The sequence below is a fragment of the Eriocheir sinensis genome, chromosome 18, assembly GCF_024679095.1.
Source record: "Eriocheir sinensis breed Jianghai 21 chromosome 18, ASM2467909v1, whole genome shotgun sequence".
NCBI lineage: Eukaryota > Metazoa > Arthropoda > Malacostraca > Decapoda > Varunidae > Eriocheir > Eriocheir sinensis.
Window position 1 is genome coordinate 10,712,644 of NC_066526.1, and position 16,175 is coordinate 10,728,818.

General features: G+C 45.0%; 1 protein-coding gene across 4 annotated transcripts in view; it reads left to right on the forward strand.

Annotated features, from left to right (window-relative positions):
* Positions 1-12,425, forward strand: part of LOC127000292 (high-affinity choline transporter 1-like) — a 64,338-nt gene extending 51,913 nt beyond the window's left edge. For 3 of the 4 annotated variants that reach the window (XM_050863829.1, XM_050863828.1, XM_050863830.1), the window contains exons 10-11: positions 619-786; positions 1,721-12,425. In XM_050863829.1, coding sequence (XP_050719786.1) covers positions 619-786; positions 1,721-2,153 — 601 coding nt within the window. In that variant the 3' untranslated portion in view covers positions 2,154-12,425. The remainder of the gene's footprint in view (positions 1-618; positions 787-1,720) is intronic. The other variant, XR_007753858.1, reaches the window with a different exon arrangement.
* Positions 12,426-16,175: the final 3,750 nt, after the last annotated feature.

Consider the following 16,175-nt stretch of genomic DNA (forward strand, 5'->3'; position numbering starts at 1 on the left):
TGTCTCGTCTTCAGCTATAACTCAAAAGAATCTAATCTAATCTCAGTCATGTCTTCTCTTATGCAATCGATTTCTCTCTTCTTCAGTAACCTACAAAAGAATCATTCGGTACTTTCAGCTATAACTCAAAAGAATCTAATCTAATCTCAGTCATGTCTTCTCTTATGCAATCAGTTTTTATCTTCTTCAGTTTACCTTAAAATTATCACTCGGTTCTTCGACTAAACGCACGTCTATTTCCTCTATCCCTTCGCTGTCAATTCTTCTTTTATGCAATGTGTCTCGTCTTCAGCTATAACTCAAAAGAATCTAATCTAATCTCAGTCATGTCTTCTCTTATGCAATCGATTTCTCTCTTCTTCAGTAACCAACAAAAGAATCATTCGGTACTTTCAGCTATAACTCAAAAGAATCTAATCTAATCTCAGTCATGTCTTCTCTTATGCAATCGATTTCTCTCTTCTTCAGTAACCAACAAAAGAATCATTCGGCACTTGCACTGAAACGCACTTCTTCCTTCCCTTCATCACACGGTACTTCGACTGAACGCGCGTCTTGTTCCTTTCTCTTATCGCGCCGTACATCCACTAAACGCCCCTGTTCTTCCTCTCCTTCCAGGTATCTCTCGTCGGACTTGGTGTACGTGATCCTGTTCCCTCAGCTGCTCATGGTCGTGCACTTCAGAAACCACTGTAACCTCTACGGCTCCCTCGGCGCCTATATCGTGGGGCTCATCGTCCGCCTTCTGGGAGGGGAGTCCATGATCGGAATCCCGCCCATTATCAAGTAAGAGAAGAGGAAGTAGTGTGATAGAAGGAAGGGGTGTGATAGAGAGGATGGCAGCGAAGAATAGTGGTGGAGTGCTAGGTTAGTGGAGGATGGATGGAAGGGGAGGGAAGTTAGAGGATGAAGGGAGGGTGGAGAAGACAAAAGAAGAGCTAGATAAAAAAAAAGGAGAGGGAGAAGGCTGAGTTGAAAGGGACTGAAGGATAGAAGGGAAGAGGAAGATGATTGATGGAGAGAATGGCAGCAAAGAATAAAGAGAGAAAGAATACAGAAAGAAAAATAAAGAGAGAATGAAAGGAAAGAATAAAGGAAAATTGTTCTAGGTTAGTGGAGGATTGAATGTGAATAGAAGGGGAGGGAGAGAGGGAAGTGCGAGAATGGATAAAAGGGAAGCAAAGGACGAAGGGAAAGCAAGGGATGAAAGGAAAGGGAGAGGAAGGGATAGAGGGAGGGATAAAAAGCCGTGAAAGGCGGATGATAAATGACATTGTCGAAAGCTCGGAAAAAAAACCCTGGCGAAATGGAATAAAAAAATACAGCTGAAAATATGGAGGTGAAAACGGACATTGATGGAAACCGTTTTTGAAGATTGACTGAAATATGAGAAAAAAATGAAGAAAAAAGATTAGATAGAGAACATTTTTTACATTTTCATTAAGGGGAGGTTGTTCAAGGGTTTTAAAAATAGAACAAGAGAGAGAGAGAGAGAGAGAGAGAGAGAGAGAGAGAGAGAGAGACTAATATAATTAGTTTTCTAACAAATTTCCTTATTTCTTTGCCTCTCTCTTCCTTTTCTTCCTTCTCCTCTTAATCATTCTCCTTGTTCTCGTTCTCTTCCTCTTTCTTCTCCTTGTCTTCCTCCCTCTCGTTCTTCTCCTCACCATCCTCCTTGTTCTTCTTTCTTTCTCCTCCTCCTCCTCCTCTTCCTCCCCAGGTATCCGTGGTATGATGAGGAAAACGAGGTCCAGCTCTTCCCCTTCCGCACGCTAGCCATGTTGCTCTCCGGCCTGTTCCTCGTCAGCGCCTCCATGTTCTCCCGCTGGGTGTTCGAGACCGGCCGCCTCCCGCCCAAATACGACGTCTTCCGCTGCGTCGTCAACATCCCCGACGACGTACAGAAGGTGGGCGAACCGCAGGAGGGCGAGATGACCATGATGGCGTGCCACTCCGTCGTAAAGTACGATGCCACCGGGGAGATGAACGGCCGCATCAACCCGGCACTGACCCTCGGCTCCGACAGCGAGGAAGACATCCCCGCCCCGACAACCACCACTGCCGATGGGAAGGTGAAGAAACGCCTGGTCGGGGAGATCATTTCCCCGCCGCCCATCACCTCCCCTAAGAAGCACGACCAGACGAAGCTGTGAAATAAGTAAAGGAGCCGGAGACGACCCACTCCGGCGACCTCTGAAGGTTCCCCTTGAGACGAACGACCCCGCGCAAGCCACTCTCCTTTAGGTCATTGATATTGATCCCCGCTGACCTTTGAGGACCTTCACTAGTCTTCGGAAACCTCAGTAACAGTCTCTTCGGGGTCCCCAAGAAAACAGCTAGTCTGGAAGGCTTCGAAAAGAGCCGCCTGTCAGTCCTTGAAGACCCCCTCGGAGTCCCACTCGAGCCGTAGGTCCCGTAGTGATGTCAAACTCGAGCGTAATAGTTAGCTTTTAAAGGGGGAAGGACAGGTGACACTTCCGCTGACCTTTGCCCTTGTTTCCGTTACTTCCCAATCGCCCTTTATCTTGTGTACCGATGATCTCTTCCTTGCCGTGCTGTCTCGTGTTGACCTTTGTCCTGAGAGTATTCGTTTTCCCCTTTTCCTCATCATCTTTCCTTCCTCCTTTAGGATTTTCAATTATGCGATGTAGGTGTGTGCCTAGTCCGTGCCCGTCGGTTATTTTTGTAGACAGATAGGTAGGTGTTTTCTAGTGAGAGTTCGTGGTGTTGCCGATCGCTTGGTGACTGTCCTGGTCTCTAGAGTAGCAATGCATTAACGAAGAGAAAGAGAGAGATGGCGCGCTGCTCCCTATCGGCCTTGAGATCACCTGGCAGACTGGTCGAGGTGTTGGGTGCGGAACCTTGCGGTAGAACTCCTTTGAGGATGAAGTGATTTGCTCAGCTGTCGCTCCTGGTGTCACCGCATGGGGCTGAGGAGGAAGGACTTGATCTTGAGGCACCAAAGGACATCGATTTCTGATTCTGGTTTCCTGGAAGACCTCAAGACGCGAACCGCACGGAGCCACAACGATATTGACCACACTCCATCTTCCTCCCCAACATAAATCTTGACAAATTATAAAGAAGAGCCGAAACGAGGACAAACTTTGGGGACTCTTCATCTTCTCCCTCCCTCAAGTAAGGTCCTGTTCACCTGTAGCTTGAGCCTTTCCAATCGACAGGACCAGCAACCCGCCACTATCTCGCTAAAGAGAAGGCGGATGCTCAATCTATCCCTGTGAACGTAAAACAAACTGAAGCAACACGAACACGCCACTTAGCAAGACGTCTTGACCTCCACTTGACCCCCAACGCGGCGACAACTCAAAGGGAAGGACCGGCGAACACTACGGAGGGAGAAAAACAATATGGCAACGTTTCCAGAATGTCGAGACTAAAAAGGACCAACTCCGACCCCTTTGAAAACGCACGTCTCAGTCTCTCTTTGTTAATGGTGAACCTCGGCGAGTGTGAGCGCTCTAAGGTGTGTAGACTCTATGTAGGACCACCAGCAATAAATATAAAATAGTGGAAAACCATAAAAAATAATAAAGCATTCAGTGTTAGCGATGAGCGAGTCCTATCAAGTCTGTGTTTACCTCCCTAGTGACCCGGGTACTGGTGGCATGAGTCGCTCGGGCGGGAGGTTGGCGATGACTCTTTACTCAGTGTTCTCCTCGATGTCGGTGTGTGAGTGAGTGGCGAGTGGTGAGTGCGTCGGTGTGTGATGTCCAACCTGACTTTCGTTTCCTAGCGCCGGAGATTCGTCGTATGTACCCCTCCTCCTCCCCTTCGGCCTCCACAACCTTCCCCGCCTCTACCTCCCCCATCTTCTTCCCTATCTTCTGTTCTCCTCCACGACGTACCCTCCCACGCCTTCCTCTTCCCTAGCCCTCTCAATCTCTCTTCCCCTTCCTCCTCCACCTCGTAACCTCTCTACCTCCCCAACTCCCTTTCCCTCCCACTATTCTCTTCCCCCTTCCCCTTGACCTCCTCAGACCCCTCCCCTCCCCCTCCTTCCCGCCTTCCATCATTCCCACGTAAACGCTGTCCAGTCTCGTTCGTTTGAAAACGTTCCTTTCTTCTCATCAACAGGGTTCTTTTGTGTTGCATCGGAGTCACACGCGCTCAAGTGTCACGCCGGAACGTTTGTGTTTACGTAAGAGTCATGTTACGTGCGCTTATTATTACATTGATTAATTGTATTTTTTTAAAATTTTGTTTTATTCGCGTGTGGTTCAAGGGGATTTTTTTTTTTACTTGTGTTTGAGTCCCTCCTTTTTTTTCCCGAGATTATTTGGCACGAGTTTTCCATCAACTGTTTTCCTCTCTCGCGCTCTCGTCCGTATTCTTAAACGTATCGGCGCCTCAGTTCACCTGTTTGAAAAGCCTCTCGTGGAAGTTGCTGGGATTTTCATGGACTGTTTTGTGGTCCCAGTGATAGTTTTACACGACTTCTGCACACCATGAACTCTAAAATCACCATGAAAACCCGGTTAATCTTCTCTGCGGCCTTGGGAAACAGTCGTAAATAATCAACGCTGCCAGACTGTCGTGCTCTGCCTCTTCTGTTTGCCGATTTCCGACCCTAAAACTGCTTCATCACCCAAATAACTGTCTTCATATATGGTTATCGTTTAAATGGTTAATTATTGGTGTTTCTTGGCAAGAGTTATGGGCCAGAAACCGGTAAATACGAGGCTCTGAGTACGATAATCTGACAACCGTGGTCGTAATGGGAGCCCGATACGTTTACTAATATGGACCTCTATCCGACGATGCGATGATCTAGGCAAGCAAGGTACATGTGATTTTAGCTGTTTTCCCAATTACTGTTAATGTTGTTACTGTTGTTGTTCTCGAGTGTGGGGAGGCACACACACACACACACACACACGAACACACACCTGGCTCTTCTGACGTGCGCACACCCGCCCTCTTGCACACATGTCACCAAAGAATCGTGTACGTGGAAGTGTGTGTGCGTGACCTCAAGATTTAAGACAAGGATGGTTGGCTGCCGATCCGTGTACGTGCTGTGTATTGTTAAGGCGTGGTGCTGCCCTGCTGTGGCCTGCTGTGGGACTTACCGGGAGGGAGAACAGCCTCTGCCATGCCCTACCAGCCACCCTGCACCTCCCACCCCTTCAGCTCTCTCTCTAAGCCTCTCTATACCGTCCCTGGGCCCCTAGAGACCTCCTAATGCCTTGTTCACGTCACTCAACGACCCTAACAGCCTCTGCCATGTCCTTCCAGCCACCTTGCACCTACTACCCCTTCAGCTCCCTCTCTATAACTCTATACCGTCCCTGGGCCCCTAGAAACTTCCTAATACCTTGTTCACGCCACCCAGCGACTCTTAACCTAGGGAGAACAGCCTCTGCCATACCCTACCAGCCACCCTGCACCTCCTTCTCCCCTTCAGCTCTCTCTCTAAACCTCTCTATACTGTCCTTGGACCCCAAGAGACTTCCTTATACATTGTTCACGCCACCCAGCGACCCTTCACCTTTCCCTTCATAACCTTCTCACGTCGTCTCATGCCCACGACACACACGCCCTCCGACACCCGCCTCCTCATACAACAACACCCGGCCGCCCCCTAATCCCAGGACGCACACACGCACACAGCCACACACGCTTCTTCTTCTCCCTCCTGAGTCACCTGCCCTTGCCTACCTGAGGCGTGAAAGGTATCAAGACAACAAAGGTTATTTCCTCATCTTATTATTTACTCATGTTTCCTCCTTTTTCTTCCTTCTCGTCCCATGAGCTTGGCGGCTGGCGGGGCGGTATCCTCCCGGGTTGTGGTTGTGATATATTTACCGTGGACGCTTCGAGGCCGCGGCGGCAGGGCAACACCTTGATCGATTGGCTGCAGAGGAAACGTGGGTCGGCAGGTCCGTGAAGGCTGATCGTCCCTTACATCGAGTTGTTTTGTTGGACTCATCTTTTTTCCTTGTGGTCTGCCTCTGCGGCGACCCCGAAACTGTGACGTCACTTGGAGGGCCTTCACTGATTGGCTCTTCGATCAGCCACTCACGGTGTTCACCCAAGACGATGAAAACTACTCACAAACCACAATGACATATTCTTCAATACCTTTACAATGATCTTCAACAATAACTACGTCACTTCAATAGAGAGTTTGTGGTTATTTTGAATGAAGGATTATTTTTTTAGTGAAACTTCTCGATATTTTTATGCAAACGTTTATAGGGCGGGAAATTGAGCAAACAAATGAAGTACGAAACGCGAAAGGGACGTCCCAGGGCACTGAATGACAGCCAAACGCTCCTTAGACGCTGCCTCCGATGTCTGAAACCCCCATTCCGAGCGGCCCCGTTTTTGAGAGTCCATACTTAGGTGTTTTTTAGCGGCTTGTAGTGTTGTGTGTAGCGTCTGTACATACATAGGTGTCGTGACGGAGACAGAGAGAGAGGGAGAGAGAGAGAGAGCGCGCGGCGTCAAGGCCCTCTAGGTGGTTACAATGGATATACATACAATATATATTTTTCCTTTGAACGTACGCGTAAAAGCATCGGTGTTATCTAGTGTGTAATGGAAGTATTTTTGTTGATAGATATAAAGATGATAATAATGACTCACAGTGGGCAAATATGCATGTACAGTTATTTTTCTGGTAATAATGAATGAGTTTGATGATTACGTTTGTGTGACGCGGCTTCGAGGGTTTGGTGAGGGGGGTGAAGGTCGGCTCGAGGGGAGGGGGAAAGGGGGGAAGGGGAGGGAAGAGGAAGGTCATGGGGTCAGGTTGAGGATAAATTGGGTGCCCCGAGTGAGGTCAGGTCAAGTGATTGGCTTATAACATTACGGTTCAACCCATTAGTCTTACCTCGTGATCAGAGTGGCGGGTAATGTTATAAATTTTGACTCCTATGCCATTAATAAACTACGGATAAGATGCAATTAATCGACTGTTTACACTTAAATAAACTTTGTAGCTCTTCAGAACGTTAATTAAAGAAGAGTTATCAGATGAGGTATATATAATAATAAAAATTTTGAATGAAAAGATAAGTAGAGAAAGAAACAAGGAAAACTACGACAAAGACAAAGTTTTCCCAAGTAATAAATCGAGACATACAAAAAAAAAAAAGATATAATTAAAAGAAAAATAACGCAATGGCTGCCAAATCTTAATCCAAAACAACAAAATGACAAAAGAATATAAATAAAACAAAAGAAAATCCACATCCAGGTGCCATATCTTAATCCAAAACAAGAGAATGACAAAAAATATAAATAAATAAAAGAAAATCAACGTAATGGCTGCCAAATCTTAACCCAAAACAACAAAATGACAAAAGAATATAAATAAAACAAAAGAAAATCCAAATCCAAATGCCATAAAAAGAAATCAATATAATGTCTACCAAATCCTCACGAGAGAGAGATGGAGATGGAGAGATAGATAGAGAGACCACCACTAGTAGGCGCGCTGTGTTACATTCAGTCTCTCCTCGGAATAGTATTAACTAAACTAGCCAGGGTTCCGATCATCACTATTATTACTATTACTATTATTATCCTCACCATTACTTCACGTTCGTTCACAAATATGGAAGCGTCATTCGTTAATCCGTGGCTCGCTTGACTTGTTTGTTCTTTATCGTTAAAAATTGTCACTCCGAAACGTTACAATCCCTCGCATTCGTTACAATCATTACCGTTACGATCGTTTACGTTATATCCCTCACTCCAGCCCACGCCGTCACTGTATTAGATGTTACTTAAGTTAACGTATAAAATCACTCTCTTGTTGAATTTCCCTGTATAATTTATGAAGGAAAGCAATATTAGCAGTGCACATAATTGTATAAAGTTATGGATGGAGAGGAAGAGAACTACTACCATTGATCGCTAGGTGTCTATATATATTTTATGTGGAGTCTAACTCTTTCCATAACCCCGCAGGAATAAATAGTGTTTGTTTTCTGTTGGTGTTTGTGACATAATTATTAATAGCCTGTCCAGTTTGTTGTTGACGTGTGTTTGAGTGTGTGTGATTGTGTGTGTGTGTGTGTGTGTGTGTGTGTGTGTGTGTGTGTGTGTGTGTGTGTCACTCAACTCCACCTCCACCTCCACTTCCACCTCCACATCCAACTCTCTCCTCCTCGATTTTTCCATGACCTCTTAAATTCCTAAACAGAAGGTCAGGTCAGGTCATGTCAGGCTAAGACTCCCCCCTTTAGGGCTTTCCAGAGCTGACCTAAGACTGCCAAAACCAATAACCCTTTAAGAGAGCACATGAGGGTAAGGGCAAAGGTGAGGGAAGGCAGGTGAGGTTAAGAGTGAAGAGGTGTGTAAGATAGCGCCAGAAAGAGGGTGAAGAAGGAAGGAGTGAGGGAGAAGGGAAGGAGGGGAGTAAAGGGAAGGGTGTGGGGAAGAAGAGGGGAGGCAGAAGGAACGTAAGATAAAGAGGGGATGGGGAACAGAAGTAGATTGAGGTGAGAGAGAGAAGGGAAGAACAGGAACGAGGGGAAAAGGAAGGGAGGTAAGGTAGGCATAGGAAGAACTGAAGAAGGGGACGAAAGGGAAAGGGAAGAAGGATGACTGAAGGGAAAGGATGAGGAAGGCGAGAGGATGAAGGGGATGAAAGATGACTAAGAGAAGTATGAAGAGGAGATGAAGGGCAAGGGAAGAAGGGCCAGATTGAAGGGGAAGGGATGAGGGTGAAGGGGAGGAAGGGGTTGGGAGGAAGGGGTATAAGGTACGAATTATATGAGGCAGGAATGACGGCAGGTGTGAGGGCGGAATTCGTGAGTCGTTACCACCTGAGAACACGCGATAGTCTCCTTCTTTATCTCGCTGTTCCTATTTTTATCATTCTGCGTTCTTCTTCTTCCTTCTACTTCTCTACGCTCTGATCTTTTTTCCTTCACTCTTTGCTATATCTAATTCTCTGTCTCATTTCCTCTTTTTTTTTTTATCATTTGGGTTCTAATTTTCCTTTCTTTCTAATTATATTGCTACGCCTAACCTTCTCCTTTCATCCTTTCTTTAACTAATTCTGTCTCTGTTCCTATTTTTTATCACACTGTATTTCTCTTTCTAGTTACGTTTCTACTCTAACCTTTTTCTTTCACTCTTTCTTTGTCTTCTTTTCTCTCAGTTCCTACTTTTATCACACTGCATTTTTTTTCTAGTTACGTTTCTACTCTTAAACCTTTTTCTTTCACTCTTTCTTTATCTAATTCTGTATCTCAGTTCCTATTTACGTTCTCCTACAAGCCTTTTTTCCTTAACTTTTATTTAATCTAATTTTGTATCTTAGTTCCTGTTTGTCATCATTTTACGTTCTCCTACAAGCCTTTTTCCCTTCACTTTTCTTTTATCTAATTTTATATATTAGTTCCTGTTTTTCATCTGACTGCGTCCTCCTACAAAACGTCTTTCTTCCACTCTTTCTGTATCTAATTCTATCCCTCAGTCCCTATTATTCATTACCCCGCGTTCCTGTAATCACACTGCTGTTCCTCATACATTATTCTTCCACTCTTTCTTTATCTAATCTTTCGCCAGTCCCTTCATCGTTTCGTGACCGCAAGAAAGGCAGAAAATGAGTTGAACGTTACCTAGACCATTCCTTTCTCTCACTCTTCTTTCCTACCTTCCATTACCTCTGTTTTGTGTGAGGCTTTGAATATGTCACCGTGTGCACTAAAGGTCCCAAGATGCAATATTTAAGAGCCCGGAAGGTACTTGTTATATAAAGATTGCGTTACATACATACCTATACGCGTACATTGTGCTCTTATGGTCAGGAGTTACAGGTCGTGAGGTAATTATCTAACCCAATGTAATTAAGGTATGGAGATATCTAATTAAGTGTTCTAGGGTCTTAAAATACCTGGTCCTGGAATGATCAAGACTTAAACCTTAGTAATTTGAAGGGACTGCAATTATGTTTGGATGATAGAAGAGAACGTTAATAAGTCTGTGAGTAAAAAGGGTCTTGGATATTAGGTCTTGAAGAGGGAGAGTCAAAGGTTCGAATTGTTGTTTGTGAGATTCTGTTTGTGTCCCTCGTAACCAAGTAACCTTAGAAACTTATGGTCATGGTTGATTGATAAAGGGGAATGTTAACAAGGCTCTACGCATGAAGGATCTTGGACATAACGGCTTGAAGCAGAAGGGTTTGTTAATCGAATAGTTGTTTGTGAGATTCTGTTTGTGTCCCTCGTAACCAAGTAACCTTAGGAACTTATGGCCATGGTTGATTGGTAAAGGGGAATGTTAACAAGGATCTACGCATGAAGGATCTTGGACATAACGGCTTGAAGCAGAAGGGTTTATTAATCGAATAGTTGTTTGTGAGATTCTGTTTCTGCTCCTCGTAACCAAGTAATCTTCGTAACTTAAAGGTACTACGCTAAAAGGGAACGTTAAGTCTCTAAGTATGAAGGATCTTGGACATAAGGGCTTGAAGCGGAAGGGCTTGTTGATCGAATAGCTGTTTGTGAGATTATGTTTGTGTCCCTCGTAACTAAAGTGTTCCCTCGATGTCCCCTCCCACCCTCTGTATCGTGGCTGTCTCTCCCATGTAGCCGACGTGTTTACCGGTGATTCAAGACGAGAATAAGACTAGTAACGTTGTGGATAAAAGTGTTGTGCCTTTTTCAGCAAAACTATGAAATGTGAAACAAATTAAATGTTACCGTGAGTGTGTTTTTTCGTCTTATCTGTCGAGTTCACTTCTTCCTCAGTGCCGCGAAGTAAAGGCTCGGCGCGGCGCTCGTCAGCCAGTCATTCTTTGTCTCCATTTGGGTGTTCGAGGTTCACTCTATGGTTCTATGTGTTGTCGTGACTGTCCCTCGGGTGAGACTTGCCAGGGGGCAGCGGAGACGGTCTTGGGATAAGGACGGAAGGTTAGACAGTAGACGAAACATGCTCAGACAGCCTTATACTTTAGTCTTCACGCTTCTCTTTATTGTGATCTGATCTGCCCATTCTCCCTTACCCTACCTTGGTGCTCTGTTAGGTTTTACTCTGTCTCTTGAAGTAGGGAGGAAAGGTTAGCCAAAAAACCTTACGGAACACCTTTCTATTTCTGGCTTCACGTTTCTCTTTATAGTAATCTGATCTACTCATTCTCCTTTACCCAACTTTAGCGCTCTTTTAAGTTTTCTCTATCTCTTGAAGTAGGGAGGAAAGGTTAGCCAAAAAAACCTCACGGAACACCTTTCTACTTCTGGCTTCACGTTTCTCTTTATCGTAACCCAATCTGCCTATTCTCCCATTCTTGAATTCAATGCGGTGACTATTCTTGGACTTGTTGCAGTGACTTCGGGCTGACTTCAAGCACGTAAACCAATAGAGACGTGGTGACTTTTCTTCATGGACTCAATGCGGTGACTTTGAGATGACTTGGAGCACGTTAACCTACAGAGACGCGGTGACGATTCTATTTTCATGGACTAAATGGCTAACTTCGAGTACGTTAGCCAAAATGTGACGTGGTGACAGTCCATTCTTCTTGGTGACTCGGGGCTGACGTCGAGCACGCTAATCCCTACAGAGACGCGGTGACAGTCCTATTTTCTTGGTGACTTGGGGCTGACTTCGAGCAGGCTAATCCATGGAGACGCAGAGCAGGCAAGTTTCACCTCCCCAGAGCGTCGGAAAGTGCGGCCACAGTCTGTTTCTCGGTGTTCGTGTAGAGACGTATACAATCATGAGTGTTGTACGTACGAGACAATATAGTCCCTTCCCTTCTCTTTCTTCTCCTTGTGAATCGTCTAGGTGGTTCTGATCCTCCTCCGCCTCTTCTCTTCTTCCCTTCCTTCCTTTTCCAATTTCCCTTCCGTTTTCTCTCTTCCTTCTCCTCTTCCTTTTCTAATTCCTCTCCTCTCCTCTCCTCTCCTCTCCTCTCCTACTACCACTACCACTACTACTACTACCACTACTACTATAACTACTACTATTAGTGCGACTACATTAGTCCTTCATCGTGTAACAATGTAATAATAGTAATAATGATAACTAAATAAATACTTCAATAAACAAATAAATAATACTAATAGTTAATAATACTAATAATTCCTAACCCTTGTTGTTGGAGCCACACGCGCGGTCGTACTCGTAATAAATAAAGTGTTTTAACTGAATAGCGAAATAGTGACGTCATCGTGTGTACATAATATATACGTAAACAAACAGGATCCCCGACCCCCTCAAAGTCAAGATGTGTTGTGATAAACGATTCGAACCTTGTTGTGTCAGTGTGTATAAGTGTCTCAATGGTGTGTCGTAGCGAGGCGCGGGGGAGAGCGAGGAGAGGTTGGCTGGTGGTGGCTGCCCCTGACCAAAAGAGAGAGAGTGAGTGAGTGAGTGAGCGAGTGTCTGCGAGATATTATGCAGTGAAAAAATATATATGAGGAAATATAGCAGAATTGATCATGGGACGAGTTTTATTTCCACCTTTTTGATAACTATTGACGGAGGAGATGAAGGAAGGAAGGATGCAGAAGCGAGACAGGAGAAAATAGACAGAGAAGGAATAGGCAGAGGATGAAGATAGAGGAAAAGGAGGGAAGGAAGGAAGGAAGCAGAAGAGACAGGAAAAAGACAGAAAAGGGAGAGAAAGAGGATAAGGATGAAGATAGAGGAGAAAGAGGGAAGGAATGAAGGAAGGAAGGAAGGAAGCAGAAGAGAGAGGAGAAAGTAGACAGAGAAGGTAGAGATAGAGGAAGGGGATGAAGACAGAGGAACACAAAGGAACACAAAGGAAGAACAAACAACAGCAGACCTGCTGGTCCTTACGAGGTTGTTTGTGACAAGCTACACTAACTATCTAATCAAAGGTGGAAGATGAAGGACAGCAAAGGCGAAGGCTCCTCTCCATCCCCCCATCCCTCCAGCCAAAGCTGGCAGGAAAGGAAAAAGAACCATGCAGGAAAAGGAGGGAAGGAAGGAAGGAAGGAAGGAAGCAGAAGAGAGAGGAGAAAGTAGACAGAGAAGGTAGAGAAAGAGGAAGGGGATGAAGACAGAGGAGAAGGAGGGAAGGAAGGAAGGAAAGAAGGAAGGAGAAGAGAAGAGGAAAAAATAAACAGAAAAAAGGAGAAGGAAGCGGAAGATAACGATGAGGAAGAGGAGGTGAGGATGATGAGGAGGATGACAGAGGAACAGAAGGAAGGAAGGAAGGAAGGAAGGAAGAAAACAGCATAGAGAAAAAAAACCCAGATATCAAAGGAGAAGGAAGGAAGAAGCTGAGAGTACAGGAAGAGAAAGAGGAAGAGGAGGAAGAGGATGACAGACAGACTCCCCGCCACACACACACACACACACACACACACACACACACACACACACACACACACACACACACACACACACACAGTAGTATGTATGAGAGAAAAAAGAAGCCCGCTGGCGTGTATAACGAGACAGTCTTCTTTAATGTATTCTACGCTCTTGCATGCATATTCACTATTACTACAGGGGAGGAGGAGAACGAGGAAGACGAGGATGAAGAGGAAGAGCAAGAGGAAGAAGAGGAGGAGGAAGAATATGAGAACAAGACAGGATTGACGACAGAAACCTCAAAACACATATAACGTTGATAGGAGGGAATTCTGCACAGGTATAAGACACACACGCCAAGAATTCCAGCTGGTGAGACGCAACACAAGGGTCCCTGAGCACTAAGATGGCGTGGATGTGTGTGTGTGTGTGTGTGTGTGTGTGTGTGTGTGTGTGTGTGTGTGTGTGTGTGTGTGTGTGTGTGTGTCTACAGCTCCTTCTCACATCCTAACCAGAAGGGACAGGTCACATCTTCCTCTTAATCCTCCTCTTCCTTCTTCTCCTTCCTTCCTCCTTCTCCTCTTTCTATTCCGTTCTTCCTCCTACCTGACACCTTCTCCTTCCTCCTCCTCCAGTCCTGTTCTTCCTCCTCCTTCTCCACTTCTGTTCTTGTTCTTCTTCCTCCTCGTTCTTCACTCCTTATTCTTCCTTTTCCTCTTCCTCCTCCCACTCTTCTTCTTCTTCCTCTTCTTCCTCGTCCTCCTCCTCCCTTTTCTATTTCTCTACTTTCTCCGGCAACTCATGAATTCTCTTTTATGAGAACGAAGAAAAACTGGCTTCTTTTTTTCTTACGGCTCCTCCTCCTTTTCCTCCTCCTCCCCCTCCATCGTTTCTATTTCTCTTCATTTTTTCTCTAGAAACTCTGCAGAAGCTTTGGTATTTTTCCTTTAAGAGAAGAGGAAACATTTAGTCTCATATTCTCAAACATTTCGAGGCTCACACACCTACACTTGGCAAGGCTTTCATAGAGGTTGTGTGGGTAGTATTTCCATGGGTAGTTTTATGAGAATAGGGATAATTTGGTAAGGATTTGGTAGAAGTTGCTGTGTTAGTATTTCCATGGATAGTTTTATGAGCCTAGGGATAGTTTGGTAAGGATTTGGTAGAAGTTGCTGTGTTAGTATTTCCATGGATAGTTTTATGAGCCTAGGGATAGTTTGGTAAGGATTTGGTAGAAGTTGCTGTGTTAGTATTTCCACGGCTAGTTTTATAAGCCTAGGGATAGTTTGACAAGGCTTTGGTAGAGGTTGCTGTGTTAGTATTTCCACGGCTAGTTTTATAAGCCTAGGGATAGTTTGACAAGGCTTTGGTAGAGGTTGCTGTGTTAGTATTTCCACGGCTAGTTTTATTGCTGTGTTAGTATTTCCACGGCTAGTTTTATGAGCCTAGTAATAGTTTGACAAGGCTTTGGTAGAGGGTGCTGTGTTAGAAGTTCCATGGCTAGTTTTATGAGCCTGGGGATAGGTTGACAAGACTTATGGACCATGAACGTGAAAAGCACTCCTGAGAACCCGACTAATCTCTTTTGTGGCCTTTGGAATTACTTGTTGTGAGGGCTTGAAGCGTCCGCGAATACTATCTTTGGTCTTGCTTACTCCCCCCTCAGGTTCTTTGCGCTGAAAATCATTACCGCTCAAAGAAACTCGTGAAGGAAAACTGTCAGTCGCGGAAAATAATATATCTCACTATTTTCTTCCAAATGTAGAAAAAAAAGGCTTCTATATGTATGCCCTGAAGGAGAACCTGCCGAAGTAGAAGAAGAGAAGGAGGAGGAGGAGGAGGAGAAGGAGGAGGAAGAGGTGGAGGAGGAGGAGGAGGAGGAATAAGGGGAGGGGGAAGAGGAGGAAAAGTAAGAAGAGGGTGCAGGATGAGGATGAGGAGGAGAGTAGGAGGAGGAAGAAAAAAAAGAGCATCGCAGGACTTAAAGTTACTAATAATCTTATCTTATTACGAAACATGACCTCATTAGATAGTTTTACCTCTCTCTCTCTCTCTCTCTCTCTCTCTCTCTCTCTCTCTCTCTCTCTCTCTCTCTCTCTCTCTCTCTCTCTCATTCCTTGCCTGTTTCCCGCCTCTTCCATTCCCGTCATGACACACTAAACATGGCAGATGACTCGTTCGCGTGATAATCTCCTAATATTTCACTGGTCTTGCTCCCACTTGCTTCGGACTCACAAATGCCCACGGTCAATGCGCCTGGAAGTTGTGGTTACCATGGAGACACTATACGATGGGTTATAGCTATAGTTCTAAGGCCCAAATTCTTAAAACATATCGTCGCTCAAGCACACATATTTGGGTTTCGTAGGAGTTGTGGGCATTTCCAGAGGTAGGTTTATGATCCCTCTGGTGTTCTGACCCTTCTTCTGTGCCGTGAACCTAAAGAAACACTCATTTGAACCCGACTGACCTCCTTTTTGGCCTTAGGAAATGATTGACATGAGGGTGAAAGCGTACCGACCTCAGCCCCATATTATTAGCGATACCAGCTGTGATGTTATATGGTTTGTCGTGAAGCTGAGATCGAAGACAGTAGGTGAGCAAGGGATGTTGAAAGAGAATGAGGTCGGTTTTGTGGGGAGAGGTGTCTTGTTAATCTCCTGTTCCATTACGAGAAGGAAGATTAAGAACGATGCAGTAAGAAAATAATATGTCATAGGATAATATTAACTCACATGATATTAAGTTCACTGTAAAATATCTGTTGTGTTATTCAAATCAGCACTGCACTCAACCTGTTCTCTGCACGCTATCTGGCTCATAGACATAGGCCCAATCGCTCCCCCCATTACTAACACGGTGATTAATATGCATGAAAATTCATAAATAATGACACGGCTTAAAAGTTA